This window comes from Microtus ochrogaster, chromosome 4 (assembly GCF_000317375.1).
Source record: "Microtus ochrogaster isolate Prairie Vole_2 chromosome 4, MicOch1.0, whole genome shotgun sequence".
Taxonomy (NCBI): Eukaryota; Metazoa; Chordata; class Mammalia; order Rodentia; family Cricetidae; genus Microtus; species Microtus ochrogaster.
Genome location: NC_022011.1, coordinates 55,312,820 through 55,329,221, shown reverse-complemented (window position 1 = coordinate 55,329,221; position 16,402 = coordinate 55,312,820). Strand labels below are relative to the sequence as shown.

The following is a 16,402-nucleotide window of genomic DNA, read 5'->3' as shown; positions in this document are numbered from 1 at the left end:
TCTCTGTGAGTTCGAGACCAGCCTGGTCTACAGAGCTAGTTCCAGGACAGGCTCCAAAGCCACAGAGAAACCCTGTCTCGAAAATCAAAAAAAAAAAAAACCAAATATTTGTACCTTCTGAATTCTATTTGTAACTTTGAAATATCATGTTGTAATCCACTTGTGTGAAGAGTTAACTGCAGAGTTAATAAGAGTTTCTCCCAGTTGCAAACTTTCAGAATTATATGTAGCCAAGTGCTTATGTTCATTTGAACAATTCAGAAAAGGCACATTGCTGCTGAAGGAACCTTATCTTGGTTAATCATTAGTATTAACATATATTATTTTAAATAAAAAGTAAATTTATATATATATATAATGAAGACATGTATATTTTCTAATATATGTGACAGATATATTAAATAGCTAATTGAAGCCATTTAGCATGTATATTACCTTATGTGCTCATTATTTTCTTTGTTTTGAAAACATGGAGAATATTTGTAAGAAATCGTCAAGTGTGGAACATGTTGGTAAAAAATATAGTGGCTACAATGTGTAATCGTTCTTTGGAATTTAATTTTCTTGTCTAGTTAAATTTTTATGTCCTGTGGCCAAGATCTCCCAAGTCTTTCACTCTGTAACCACTAATAACTACCATTCTACTGTTTGTTTGGATGAGTTGTTTGTTTGTTTGTTTGTTTTAAAACATCATATATAAATGCCATAAAAGAGTATTTGCTCTTTCTTGGCCTGGACCATTTGATGTGATGAATGCTTTCTAGATTTCCCAAAATTGTCACAAATGTGATTTCTTCCTTATTTAAGCATGAACGAGACTCAGTGTTTATCTGTGACATGTCCTTGTTTATCTCTCTGTGTACTCATACGGTGATGCTCTATTGTACCACCATAAACACTGTAACACTGCAGCAAATACAGGCATGGCATCAAATTTCCAACACGTTGATTTCATTTCCTTTGTACACGTCCATTTATATCAGAACTACCTAATACCATGCCAGTTCTATTTCACTTTTAAAGAAGTTTCCGGTAAATTTCTGTCCTATGTACTAATTTATATTGCTATCAAGAGTTTACAGTCCTTTTCTCCACACTTGCCCAAACTTTGAAAACTTTGCTTTTAAAAAAAAATAATACATATTGCCGGGCGATGGTGGCACACGCCTTTAATCCCAGCACTCGGGAGGCAGAGCCAGGCGGATCTCTGTGAGTTCGAGGCCAGCCTGATCTACAAGAGCTAGTTCCAGGACAAGAACCAAAAGCTATGGAGAAACCCTGTCTTGAAAAATCCCCCCCCCAAAAAAATACATATTTTGATAAATTTGAGCTGGTATCTCATTATAGTTTTAATATTTATCACCTTTGAAATCTGTAATGTATTTTATACTTTTTTCTTTTAAGCATTTAACCCACTCTTAAAATTTTCTAATTTGTTAATTTATATTTGAGTTGATTTTTTCATGCATTTAGTGTATCAGGCCATGATTAGGATGTATATTTTTGAAACATTATTCCCTTTCTTAGGTTGTCTCTCCTACTATGATTGTTTCATTTTCTTTACAAATAATTGTAGTTTGATGTCATGACCATGTCTAATTTTGCTCTTGCTACCTATGCTTTAGAGATCACTTTCTTATCCATAATCAAGTTTCTTATCCTGAATCAAGTTTAAAACTTCAATTATATTTTATTCCCCAACTTGAGTTAATAAAGAAATTAATAATAACCTATCTGTCAGGAATTAATATGCCATTGGAACCATGAGTTCCAAATAGTGTTTCCCTGTGAGCAATATAAATTGTGTGACTGTTTCAGAGTCAGGTCTGAGTCAGAACCTGGTGTTTACCTCTGGAAAGTTATACCTCTTAGGCTGAACTGTTAATATCAACAACACTTGGTTTCTATATATTTAAATGGTCATATTATTGGTCATGTGAAAGGCTATAATTTTTATAAATAAAAATCTTCGCTGATAGGTCTACTCTAGTAGCTAACACAGAAAACACGTAGTAGATCTTTATTTTTAACTGTTTCTTATATACAAGAAAACGTATTGTGAAAGTGCTACCAATTATAAAGTGTTTAGTATAATAATAAGAATGGTATGCAAAATAGTTCTGACATCAAAATATTATATGCAATTAATATAAAAACAGCATGTTCTAAATGAGATTTGCACCGGAGGTATTCAGTTAGCATTGAAGACTATATGTTAAGGCCACAAGTACTTTGTAGGCAGCAATGCAGAAAGAAGAAATAATATTTTAAAACATGGAACTAGAGTAAAATCTCTTTATTCTGGTATGTTTAAGAACAGCTTGGCACTGAGCTGAGACTACTATTGAGTGCTCTGCTAGTGTGTGTGTGTGTGTGTGTGTGTGTGTGTGTGTGTCTTGTGTGTATGTGTATGTGTACCTGTATATATGCATGCATATTTATGTGCAAATGCATGTGTGTTGATATGTGCACAGGAAGATCATCAGAGGTCAATATTGCATTTCATCCTCAGATGAGACAGGGACTCTTAGCCTGGAACTCTGAGACTAGGCTGGGCTGCCTGGCTCACATTTCTCAGGACTCAACCTGTCATTGCTATCCCAGATCCAAGATTATAACTGTAGTCCACTATATTATCATTATTGTTGTTTTTTTAGTTATAGTTGGCATGTTGCAGTTTTGTGTCTCTGGTAAAAGAGTTTATGAGTGCAATTAGGGAGGCCATCTGAGTTGCCCATGACTTAGATGTTCACCAAGCCAGTAGATCTCTAGATATGAGGCTTTCGCTTTATGCTCAACATCTATTCATTGCAAAATACCAATGACAGTGTCAGAAAATTTCCGTGTAAGACCTGAGGAACTTAGATTGTCATCTACAACACCTGCACGCTTTCTCTCCCAGCTGAATTTAAATGTCAGCCAGGACGGTTTCAGTGTGGAACAGGACTCTGCGCACTGCCCGCTTTCATCTGTGATGGGGAGAATGACTGTGGAGACAACTCAGACGAACTTAACTGTGGTAGGTGATTAAAGTCCCGACTTGGGCGCATCCATCTAGGTCTTGATTGCTCCTGACTGCACTGATGTCAATGCAGACTTGAGTCTCAGTTCACATTGTTTCTTCTCTTTGTCGTAGACACGCATGTCTGTCTGCCAGGTCAGTTCAAGTGTACCCAGAACCAGAAATGTATCCCTGTAAACCTCAGATGCAATGGACAAGATGACTGTGGGGACGAGGAAGATGAAAGGGACTGTCGTAAGTCACACAGAATGTCAGGTCTTGTTGACTGAATGCTAACTGAAACTCGATTCAAAATTAATCTTCATAAAGTCATGCACTGTAAAGAAACAAAGGAATAATATGGAGAAGAAATGACTAAATTATTTCAATTACATTGCTTTATTTATGAAGTTCTACATAAAACAGAGAAAATGAAAAAATACAAATAATCTTTATTTTAACAGCTACCTGGAGATTTCAGCAGACAGGAACAGGATATACTCACCCTTATCATTATAACAACATAACAGTCAATTACAAGACGTTTTTCCATAAACTGACTTTCTCCCATTTTGAGTATAAGTACTTTATGATTATTGATAAATGAGTTATGGATAATCAGTTCCATTTTTATTAGGAAATTTTGTCCCATGAAATACCAGTTGAAATTATGCAATATCAAAGCACAATTAGTTTTAAATACTGCTTCAGATAGTAATCCCTAAAATCTACTAAAAAGAACAAGAGTAAATTATTTTGTTCTTGTCATATTGTACTTCCAACTCTACCCAAACATCAAATACAATAAAAGAAGGCAAATGGCTTTATTCCACATGGAAAAATGGATAGACAGTCATGTATTTATGTATGTGTGCACACATACACACACCCACATGTACACACATGCACACACGCACACAAAATCCAAAAGATGAAGCACTTGTCAGTTTTGAGGTTTTCAATAAAACTGTGAATATTTTTGTCCTGATAAATTTTTATTTCATTCTATAAAGCTTCTTTCAGTAAATAATGTTCAGTCATTCAGCCATTTGATTGACGCACTGTGATCTGAGTAGTTTAGACCTGTTCTCACAACTGGCCACTCTAGCAGTGGCTGCAGTAAAGTGACCAGGGTTGCCGTAAGTTTACAGTCTGAATCAAGTGTTTACTACTCCCTCCAAAAGCCCAACTATTTCTGAGGATCGTTATTAAACTTTTGGACTTTTCATCTCCTCATTCATGTGTCATCTTCCACGTTTAATCATTTTGGCTTATAAAATGAATCAGGATGAACTCTAACCATGTTTGAAAATCTATTTTGAAGGACAGAATTCTCCATCTTAGAAAGTGGTTTACAAATATATAATGTGTAGCTCTCCTGAAAATGTTGGTTTCATTCAGATATCTTCACAAAAATATATTTTCTTTTGTATTTCCAATGGGGAAGGCAATTGGGTGCACATTACAGGAATTAAAACGTACATTTTCTCTACTCAGTACCCATTAATGCATTGGGCATCTCAAGTACTTGTCTAACTGCTTTTTATAAATCACATATTCATTTGTGCTGAATGTCACACATTAATAGATAGTCTTTATCTTAAGCTGAAAACAGCTGCTCTCCTGATTATTTCCAATGCAAGACGACGAAGCATTGCATCTCCAAACTGTGGGTTTGCGACGAGGACCCAGACTGTGCTGATGCCTCTGATGAGGCCAACTGTGGTGAGTATTTTGCAGCCACAAAGGTCAGCTCCATGCACTGGTGCCATAATCTGAGCTGAGCACAGAGGGAAAAAAAAAACTGAACACAGCTCAGCAGCAAGTGTACACGGACAAGTTAGCTCCTCTGTGCTGAGTCCTTGCGAACTTACACGAGCTATTTACAGAAAACAGGCTGAGATGAAAGGAAATGAAGTGGATGGCCTGTTTAATAAAGGCACAGATTAAAATGGAATGAAATGCAGCTGATGAGCTGTTTACAGAAAGCATAGCATAAGATGGAAGTAAATGCAAATGATGAGCTGTTTAGAGAAATCATGGGGTAAATCAAAACATAATGGAAGAATAAGAAAGTGAATAAAATACTGAGTCCATTTTAATAGATGACTATGATTGTGAAAACTCTTTTGAAATGTTAATATTTGCAATTATCTTCTAGTACAACATTTCCTTATAATTTAGAATGAAGATTATAGTCATAGATTACTGCAAAGTATCCTGTTTTAAAAATGTCAAGACCGAGAAGGGATGAAACGCTGCTCTTAAGTCCAACTCTTTATATCAACATTTATTAAATACTAATTTCACCCATTTTGCAGGCAAATATGTCAACTTGGCATTCAGAGAAGAAAAAGCATTTAAACCAGTAATTGATTAGAAGAGATGGAAATTGTGCGAAATGAATATGGGACTTCCAAGTGATTCAGAATTGTCTAAATTCATTCACAAAGATTCCTCATTGGGAAGAGAATTAAAATCATAAGGTTCTGAAATTCCATTTATAGAGAAGAGCAAAAAGGACAGGTGTTAAGTCACTTACTTAAAATAATTCCAAGCCGGGCGATGGTGGCGCACGCCTTTAATCCCAGCACTCGGGAGGCAGAGGCAGGCGGATCTCTGTGAGTTCGAGGCCAGCCTGGTCTACAAGAGCTAGTTCCAGGACAGGAACCAAAAGCTAAGGAGAAACCCTGTCTCGAAAAATCAAAAAAAAAAAAAAAATAAATAAATAAAATAAAAGAATTCCATAGACCTGTCTTCACAGCACACAACCATTGTAGCTTACCATAGTGTTCTATAATTGTCAGTTACCACTTAGTATGCACAGTTAATCATAACATCTCCACCCATACTGTTCATCAATTCCCCCATTATTAGGGGCTTTGATAAGCAAGTTAATTTCACTGGCGGATTAGCTGTGTTGCCTTCTGCAAGGTTTTTAATCAAGGCAAATAAGATGAGGTATTAAATTTAAATTACTTACTGGCTAGAGTGTAATTTCTATAGCTTAATCCTGAAATTTTAACATGATCTTGTTTTGAAAGATTATATAATTCAACAAAAACATTTCTCGACTAGTTATCAGAAATAAAAGTGCTTGTGCTCATCACACTAACAAGACTTGATCTTTCTTCAGTAGCTTTATTCTTTTGAGTGTGATTATTCCATTGAGCATATTCAACCAAAAACATAGAATGGATTGTCCTGTGCTTTGATTTTTTTTTCCTTTCAAACATGTTGTTGGAATCCACTTGTTGGTACCCGGCTGCTCAGCCCCACAATAATCACACAGGAACTATATTATTTCAATCATTGCTTGGCCCATTAGCTCTAGCTTTTTATTGTTTAACTCTTACATATTACTTTAACTCAGATCCATTAATCTGTGCATCACCACAAGGTCATGGCCTACCAGCCAAGTTTCAGCATGTCTGTCTCTGGCTGCAGCTTCATGGCTTCTCTCTGCCTCTGCCTCCTTTCTCCCAGCATTCAGAATAGTTTTCCCTGCCTATCTAAAAGTTCTGCCTTATCAACAGGCCAAGGCAGTTTCTTTATTCACCAATGGTATTCACAGCATACAGAGGGGAATCCCTCATCACAAACATGGTCAGGAAATTTGAGTGACATTGTGCTGAGAGCTGCTACACACTGCCAGGACCACAATGTTTTTCAGGGCAGGGATCCTTTTGTAAGGGTGAAATTATTCCAGGGATCCCTATGTAAGGCCTTGGAAAGCATCCCAGTTTGGCATCATCCAGCAGTTCTCAGCAAAGCTGTCTATGCCTTAGAAAAGTAAGAAATTAACAGATTAAAAATATAAAGTAAATACATAGGAAATGAATAACTTAAAAAACATGTATATATGGATAGCGATTATGACTTAAGGAGCAGAAAGATGATGCAGTGGGTGGAAGTACTTTGCATACAGGCCTGATGACCACAGTTCTGTTCTTGAATCTCACAGGGGATATTGCATGAGATAAATGCCTTTCCTGAGAGAGTGGCCCTCGGGCCTCCACACACGTACTTGTCTGCTCAGTCACTCAAACATAAATGCACACATAGAAAAACACAAATAAAATTTCACAAATTGCTTCATAGTTTCTTTAATTTGGAAGCAATATTTTGTGATGTATCATTATATAAATATGAATAAACAAGTAATTAATCTATTTACTTGCTGAAGATTAGTTCTATATATTATAATTATTAAAAATTTAGTAAAGACAAAACAGTTAATAAACCTGTGTTGTAAACATTTTGCTTGGTGTTCATTTTTATTAGGTTTAATAAAACCCAGAGAAAGGACTGCATTTACCGTATAACCAGTTACAAATTGAACTGTACTTACTTCAGCTTTGGGTCCTGAATTGAGGCTGAGGAATGAAATTCAGCTCCTGCCCAGATGCCTGTAACTAGATCAATGTACTACATGATAGTTGTACTCAACCAAGTGTGAATTTCCTCCAATTTACGATAGCCCTTTGCAAATGCTTATTCCACAAGGAGGAAATTTCAAAGGGATGGCACATGAATGGTGACATCTACTTAGTGATGTGAATCTGTATTTCTTATATTTTAATAACCATTACAAACTAATGCAGTATATTTTAGATAGCAAACATGTGATATGAGTATTCTCATTGTAAGGTTCCAAGGTAGGGCTGGAGGCAGCTGTGTTAAAGATCGTAGCATCTCTAAGATATTTAGAGAAACTTGATAGCAGGACTTTATTGTTGGAAAACAGGCATGTGTCTATCCATAAACACTCTGAGAGATTTCTAGAAAACCTGGACCCTAGCCTGTGCAATAGAGTTCAGAGAACTAAGTCATCATTGTAAAAGCTCAAGCTTCCATATGTATTCACACCCTACTCTGATCTTAAGTTTCAACTGGTACATGGGACCTCTTGAACTTTCACAGATGCTTGCTTGTTATTGTTCCTACAAAAAGGCATCTTGCCTTACTGTTTCTCATCTTATACTTATTTTACTTTGAATAATTTTTAAAACATCCTGAGGATAATATAACATTTCTGGACACCTTATATGGTATTCATCTCCCAGTGGAGTTGGGGGTTGATGATTTGATTCTAAAACTTTAAAACACAATCACAGAGCTTCGTGTTTCTCTTTAAAAAGCCTACCCAATGCAACTCTTGCTCCAGCAATTTGAAATTCTTAAAGGTAATAATTTAGTATCGTATATTTCTAATCACTCAAATACCTATAATAAAAATGAATGCTTTTATAGTTTGGTAAGGAGGAACATTATTTACTATGTACAAAGAAAATTTAGCTGTTCCGGTAATATTTCAACAGTGTTGCTGTGTCTTACTGCAGTTTATACTCTTTCTTTTATTTTGTTTTGTTTGTTGTTTCCTTTTTTTGTTTGTCTGTTTTCCCAAGACAGGGTTTCTCTGTAGCTTTGGTGCCTGTCCTGGAAATGGCTCTTGTAGACCAGGCTGGCATCGAACTCACAGAGATCTGCCTGCCTCTGCCTCCTAAGTGCTGGGGTTAGAGAAAAGTGTGTACCACCACTGCCTGGTTGTGGGTTATGCTTTTTATGCATTTAGCATGTTTTTCTTTAACCTATTCGTTTTGTGAAACTCAGTCTTTTCTGTCTGTGCAGCCATGACAGAAAGCTGTCTCTGCATATTTAAGTGTGTGTGTGTGTGTGTGTGTGTGTGTGTGTGTGTGTGTGTGTGTGTGTGTTAAAGAAAGTGAAACCACTTCTGTAGTGTTGGGATATTCAGGTTACCAACATTTTACTGACCTTTACTTACTGAAGGTCTGCCCACTAGAAGGCTGGGCAGTTATTTGTTGATGCTTCTTTTTACTTTTTTCCTGAATAAAATAGACTATGAGTTTGAGAATATGTTTCAAGAAACTAACTGGGACCACACAAGAAGGCAGGTAACCTGCCAAATATCCTAGACTCTAGAGAGATCTGAAGTAAACTATGAGGAAATAGATTCTTGTCTACTAGGAATTTAAACAGAATTGATGTAGAAACCAATTTACTTTAACAAAAATGTGCAGTTGGTGTAGTTGTTTCCTTAGAAATTATCACTGGGCAGTTCATATTCTGTGATTTTTGTTGGTTGGTTTGTTTGAAAAACCTTTTTGACAAGCCTTTTTTCTCATTCTTTTCAAACATTTAATTCTCTAAAGTGGCAAGGTAGTAACCTGTGAATATGTTCGTATTAATCAGAGGAAGATTTACAGTAGCATATGAAGTAAGCATTTTCATCTTATAGAAAAAAAAACACTAAGTAGCAAGTAAAGTTCAGATTCCTGGGAGCTACTTTTAATTAGATTTTGCTGTATAAAACCCCATTTAAATAAAATTTGGGGTAGCATTTTCATGCAAGACACCTCACTTGTATTTTCAACTGTTTTAGGTTTGCTTAGCACTATGCCTGTATGCCTGTGTTGTATATTACTGAAATCAAGCAACTGCAAGGGAGGTTGAATTTCTTTGTATATTAGTCACTAATACTTGGCAAACGTCTATGTGTAAGTAAAAAAAAATACAGTTTCTAGAGTCATATTTAAATAAACCTAGATGCATTCTTACAAAAATAACATTGAGGATCAAGCATCAACGCTTGTTAGGTGTCTATTTTCTTTCACTAATATTCTGTGACATATGATAAAGACAAGGCAATAATCATTTTAGTCATCACAACTATGCACAATATTTGTGTAGAAAACGATGGAAGTAAATGGAGAGAGGAGGTGGAATTTAGTCTGAGATGTCAGCTCTTCCTGGACTTTGGACCTTGTAAGTAAGTTACTGTTTATTCTTAGTGCCATTTAAAATGTTACCCTTCAAAATGATATTCCTATTTTTCTGAATGTTTTCTTACAGTAAATGACTGCCCACTGAACTTCTCTAAGAGGTTAGCATGATGTAAAGTATTTTTAAGGGCAAGTAAAAGGAAAGAGCCGATCTTGCCTATGACATATGGCTTTTCACACTGTGAATTTTACTTTTCACATCCTTTCCTTCCCTGCCTAAGTGCTAAGACATATCCATCCCCAGAGCTCACCTGTCTTCCTTTAATGGAGGCTGGGCTTTTCTGGATGTTCAGGAAAAAACAGAAGAAATTTAAAATCCTACTGTTCACTGAAGTTTATATAATTTTACTGTGTGTCAAAACTACAATTTTTGATCAATAGTGTTTTGTTTATGTGGGCCATATATCTTACATGGTTCTGGGTTACATCAGTGGAATGATTTTTTCCAGTTATTCCATTTCCTTTTTATTAACAACTGAAAATATGCTATTATGTAAGTATACAGCATTTTCATTATTCAGTCATCAGTAGAAGGATATCTTTTTTTTTCTATTTTGACTATTTTGAATAGACTATCACTGACCATGGATGGTTAGATATCTCTATAATATGATATATATTCATATGGGAATATACCCAAGAGTTGCTGGGCCCTAACGTTTTCCTCGAGGGAGGGGGCAAAAAGTCGTGACATCAACAAACACAGACACCAGCAGTCAGGTAGAAGATATAAGAAGACTCATTTATTTCACAATGGGGAAAACTTATGTGCCCCACCCTCAGCACTCAGGCATTCTCATCCCTTGACTGTTAACATGTCTACTGGTCTATCATTGGCTAGGCATGATCAGGACTTCTGGCAGCCCCTGGTGCTAGGCACTCAGGAAACACCACTTTGTGGCTCCTTGTTGGTTAGTCACAGTCAGAACCTCTGACAGCTCCAGGCAGACTCCATGTTGGTTCCTTTTGGACTGGTAGGCCTTACGTTCTTACACCTAAGAGTTGTGTATTACTTTTCTGTTGCTGTGATGAAACACAACGACCGGAAACAACTTATTAAATTTATGTTGTCTAACCTTTTTTAGAAGCATAAGTTTTGCTAGTCCACCATCGGAGGTAGGCAATCTGATAGATCAAATCTCAGTCACAAGCATGAAGTAGAGAGAAACAATTAGAAGTGGCCCAAGACTTTCAAATCCCAAACTAGTATTGTTAATATAACTCTATAGTGACTTGAAATTTGGAATGATGATAAATATTTTTTATTGTTCAAGGCAATTTTGGCTATTTTTATCATTTGTGTTTCCATATGAAATATAATTATTTTCTTAATTTATGTGAATAATTGTTTAGGAATTTTGATGGGGATTGCATTGTATATGTAGATTGATTTTGGTATGGTGGCTATTTTTACCATAAAATCATGATTGCTAGGAATGGAATTGTTTTCCTGTTTTTCTTGGTATGCCTATTGTTTGTTTTTGGAAAGCTATTGATTTTTTTCTGTGTTATTGCCTGATACTTTGCTGAATGTGCTTATGAGATATAAGAGAGTTCTGTGTGGAGTCTTTAGAATCTTTTGTGTATATAATCATACGACCTGCAAATTAGTATTTTTTTTGACTCCTTCATTTTATATCTGTATCTCTTTAAGTTCTTCACTTGTTACCACTCTAGCTAAGACTTCAAGTATTATATTGAACAAGAGTGAAGAGAGTAGACATCCTTGTTTTAATCCAAATCTTAGTAGAAGTTCTTTGTATGCTTCTCTACTTATCAAACTGTTACCTATAGTCTTGCCATATGTGGTCTTTATTATTTTGAAATGCATACCCTATATTCCAACATTCTCTATGACTGTTAATCTGCAGTGATGTTTAATTTTGCTAAAGGCCTTTTCTACATCTAATGAGATAATCATATAGTTTCTATGTATAAGTCTAATTTTTCTGTAGCTTATATTTATTGATGCATGTATGTTTAACCAAAAAAAAAAAAAAAACCACAGGTGACAGCTCATGCTGGCAAGGATGTGGAGCAACAGGAGCACACCTCTACTGATGGTGGGAGTGCAAACTTGTACAGCAACTTTAAGAATCAATATGGCTGTTTCTCAGAAAATTGGGAATCAAAGTATCTTAAGGCCTAGTTATATCACTTCTGGGCATATACCCAAAGGGTGCTTCATCCTACTACAAGGATGCTAGCTCAAATAATATTCAGAGCAGTTTTATTAATAATAGTCACACATTACAGATAAAGTGTGATAGTTTTAAAGTCAGGTGACCTTCTACCAGTTTATAATATTTGGTAAAAATGCTATCTTCCGCAACGAGATATGTTAGATTGCAGGTAACGAAAATTTGAATAAATAAAAACAGATATATTTAAATTATGAGTCAGGTATTTTATTTTCCCCTCAAACTTTTCTAGGAATACTGTCTTAGTTATATTTTTTTTAGCTGTATTATAGATGAAACAAGTTGTGAGACAAGTTTTTGTAATGCAGGTGAATCAATTTAATGTGTGGATTGCTGCATTGCATAAATAGGGTTTATTTATATAACATATATACACAGAGAATTAACATGTATATGGATAGAGTACATAGTTACAATATGATAACACATATTTATTGCATATATACTCTAAGAAATCTACATGTGAGCTGATTGACAAGAGCTATGACTATCATCCACGAGTGAAATGGATGTGGTAAAAAAAAAAATACTTGTTAGCTTGTTTTTCAACTGTATGGGTTGAAATTTTCACTAATTCCATGTTTTGGCTTAGTGTATATATTCATTTATTTCTATCATCTTATTGACAAGGTATTCATAGACATGTTGGTTAAATAAAATCAGCTGTATTTCCAAGTTACAACTGAAGAAGGGGCTAAGTAAGTCTTATACCCACATTTTCATATGTCATACATTATTGCAACAAAATTCATTTATATTTAGGTCATGAGGTCAGTTGTATTGGGCATCTGTACTGTTTTCACTGTACACAAAGAAGACACACTTTTATTGTTTATATAAAACTTATTCTATGTAATTTAGAGATAGTTTTAGCTATGTATTTTTTTAAATAAAATATAAATCAACCTAACATTTTCCATTGGGTAAAAATTTCTTTGTTTCAAGACTTTTAAGTAACTTATTTTATCACCATCCTTCAGGCAATGAGTTTGAAATTCTTTCATTCTTTACCTGGCTTATATCTTTAATTCTATTATTTATATTTAAATATCTCTCCTGAAGCTTCCCAGCTTTTGTATTTTAAACATGATTTGTACTTTGCTATCTTTGATTATGACATGACATCTTATAATTGTAGTATTTTGTTTGTGTAGAAGCAAATGAAATCATTTCTCACACTAGTGGCCCTGATACAAATAGCTTCTGAGAGGCTTCACACCACTTATAGAAATTATAATATATGTTCTGCTGAGTTTTCAGTGTATGTTGAAAGCCCTTTTATGTTGTTGCCCTTTAAAAGGTCTCTATGAGCCATACTGTAGCTCTTATCAAATAATGAACTTAAATAATACTTGCTATTTCCTAAGGTATATCAAGCACCTATTGCTGTATCGTCTCTACAAAAGTGAGTGAGGAGTGAGTGAAAAAAATAAAATAAACACATGTTTTATTTTGGTTGTTCAAGTATATGTCTTCCATAATTCTAGACTTCAGGGCACTGACATTATATTTACATGCATATGTAGTTTTTCTGCTTTATGGTTTCATCTCTATCACAGTGCAAAACAGACCTAAATTATTAGAGTGTGGAAGCATGCAGAGCTGTCTACATGCCTGCCAAATCACATGATGGGACATATGCTTTCTTTTCAGAGGAAAGAATGCTGAAGACCCTTATTGTGTGACTTCATAAAAATCATTCCTAAATTCTGCTGCTCCATTCACGAATGATTCCCTTAAATCTCTTCTACTCTCATTTTATGTTGGGTGCACAGAAAACTAGTAGGACTAAAATATACAAACATATATGAATAGGAAGCAAACGATAACCCTTGAAAATGCCACTCCTAAGTGTGTCAGTGGTTTCTATGAATCTTCGTGACACTGAAATGAATGGTTCGTTCTAATTTTACTGAAACATCCAAACAGTTATTTTTATTACTTAAAGCACAGAAGGAACTACATTAAAACTGCAAATTTCACAACATTGGATAATATATATTTATATATGTATGTTTATATATTCCATGCATATGTATAAATATGTGGCTTCATTTTCTATGATTTTTTTGAAGCTTGAGAGTGATTGAATGATTGCCCCTCATCTCTGGTAATAATGGTACCATAAATCATTGTCTTTCTACTAGAAGTATAGTAATGATAAATTGTTGTTTTGTTTTTGCTTCTTTTATCTAATGGCATGTTGTGAATATCACTTCGTGTGCATATGTATGTTTATATTTTCTTTGGTGGAGTATCTGTACCATTTTTATTTTTTCTTGAATTCTTTATTTTTGTGTATGTGGCCAGCAAGTTTTCCTATGATTGAATTTAAAGTCTTTGAAATTATTGCCTCATGATTTATGAGGGCTCTTTTTGTTTTCTCTCTTTCTTGAGATTTGGTTTTACTCTCTTGTTCTAGTTTATTTTTGAGGTTGTTGGTCCAAATGTTCCTTTCTAATGCATAAATTCTATCTTATTAAAGTTTACACACATGTAATTAAAATACTACCTGAGAATTTCACATAAATATATTGTCTATTGATGAAACCCGCTGTTGCTCTCTCACCTCTAGCTCTTTGTATATCTCCTACCACTAACATTTGTTTGAATTACATGTCATTACTTTTTAAATTCACTCTATCTACATAATGCTACCAGTATGTTCTTATGTGTAGCAATCATCAGTTGTCCATATGGTCTCGGCAAGTCTTAGGGTATTGAAAGTCCTTCCCATGCCCATGCTGCAATTTTGGCTGACTTGATCTAGTGGAGGTCCTGTGTATGCATCCACAAATGCTGTGAGTATGTGTGTGCAACTGCAGGTCATGTCCTGAAAACACTTCATCCGGTGCATCTGTCCCCTACAATGTATCTGCTCCCTTTTCTGTGGTGAGTCTTGATATTTGTGGGTAAGGAGTACCTATTTGGCATTAAGAACACCATAGTTTCTTATTGTCTACAGTTTCACTAGTTGTAAATTCTGTATTAATCACTACTAGTACCAAAGGAAATTTCTCTGATGAGAGTTGGTTACACTAATCTATGTTTTTTAAAAAAAAATAGCCACTGCCTTCATCCCTTTAAGTACAAAATGCAGCATAAATCATTGGACCAGAAGCTGGGAAATGGTAGACACTGCTAAGACACATGTTTCTTCTCAGAACTCAAACAAAGCCATGGGAAAGAAACAGGAGAAACTGGAAATAGATATAACTTTTTCCATTTTATAATGAGAACATATCCCTTCCTATTATAAATACCATGACCCTCAGAACAGATTATAAATATAAATGTCACTAAATGACTTGCTACATTTGATTGTTTGTGATTTAAGGTAATTAGTTCAGAACAAAAATAGTTTATAATTTTCATTTATTAAGAAGTCTTGGATGATCAGGAATTAAGTGGTTCAAAAGAAAGAAGATGGTTAAGCTCAATCAACATACTTTAGTTGTCTTCTGAGATAAAAGCAAAGATTTTCAAGTATTCAGAAAAGCAGAAACATGCTTCTGCTTTTAAGAAAAAAATGGTGCCTAAGTCACACAACTGTCACCCATATTCAGAAGACCTAATTCAGTCTATGCAGGCTGTGCAGCTGTCAGTCCAGGTTAGTGAGCTCCCACTAGCTCAGGTCAGCTGTCTCTGTGAGTTTTTCCATCATGATCTTGACACCTTTGCTCATATAATCCCTCCTTTCCTATGTCAACTGGGTAAGGATTCTGGGAGCTCACTCAGAGCTTAGATGTGAATCTCTACATCTGCTTTTACCAGTTACTGGATGAAGATTCTATGATGACAATTAGGGTGGTCATCAATCTGATTACAGAGAAAGACCAGTTCAGGTACATTCTCCTGTTGCTAGCTGTTTTAGCTGGGGTCATCCTTTTGCATTCCTGGGAATTTTCCTAGCACCATATTTCTCCCTGACCTCATAATGGCTCCCTCTATCAAGATACCTCTTTCCTTGCTCCCTGTCTCTGTATCTACACAAGCTCAAACACCCTGCTCCCTCATAGTCTCCTCCCCCCTCTCAAACTCCCAATTTACTCAGAAGATCTTATTTCTTTCTCCTTCCTGGGAGCATCCATGTATGTCTCTTTTAGAGTCCCCCTTGTTAGCTTCTCAGGAGTTGTGGACTGTAGCCTAGTTATTCTATTTCTTTATATGTTTAATAGCCACTTAAGAGTGAATACATGCCATGTTTGTCTTTCTGGGTGTGGGATACATCACTCAAAATGTTTTTCCCCCTAATTCTATCCATTCGTCTGCAAAATTCAAGATGTCATTTTTTTTCATTTTTTTTTATTTTATTGAGAAAAGGAAAAAAAAGTTTCAGCCTCCTCCCAGCCTCCCATTTCCCTCCCCCTCCTCCCACCCCTCTTCTCCTCCCCCCA

The 16,402-nt window shown here is 35.4% G+C and overlaps 1 protein-coding gene across 1 annotated transcript in view; it reads left to right on the top strand.

Annotated features, from left to right (window-relative positions):
• Lrp1b (LDL receptor related protein 1B) overlaps nucleotides 1-16,402 on the top strand; it is a 1,800,012-nt gene that overhangs the window by 1,620,613 nt on the left and 162,997 nt on the right. The window contains exons 64-66 of the mRNA XM_026778709.1: nucleotides 2,903-3,019; nucleotides 3,137-3,256; nucleotides 4,607-4,726. Of these exons, the coding sequence (XP_026634510.1) occupies nucleotides 2,903-3,019; nucleotides 3,137-3,256; nucleotides 4,607-4,726 (357 nt within the window). The remainder of the gene's footprint in view (nucleotides 1-2,902; nucleotides 3,020-3,136; nucleotides 3,257-4,606; nucleotides 4,727-16,402) is intronic.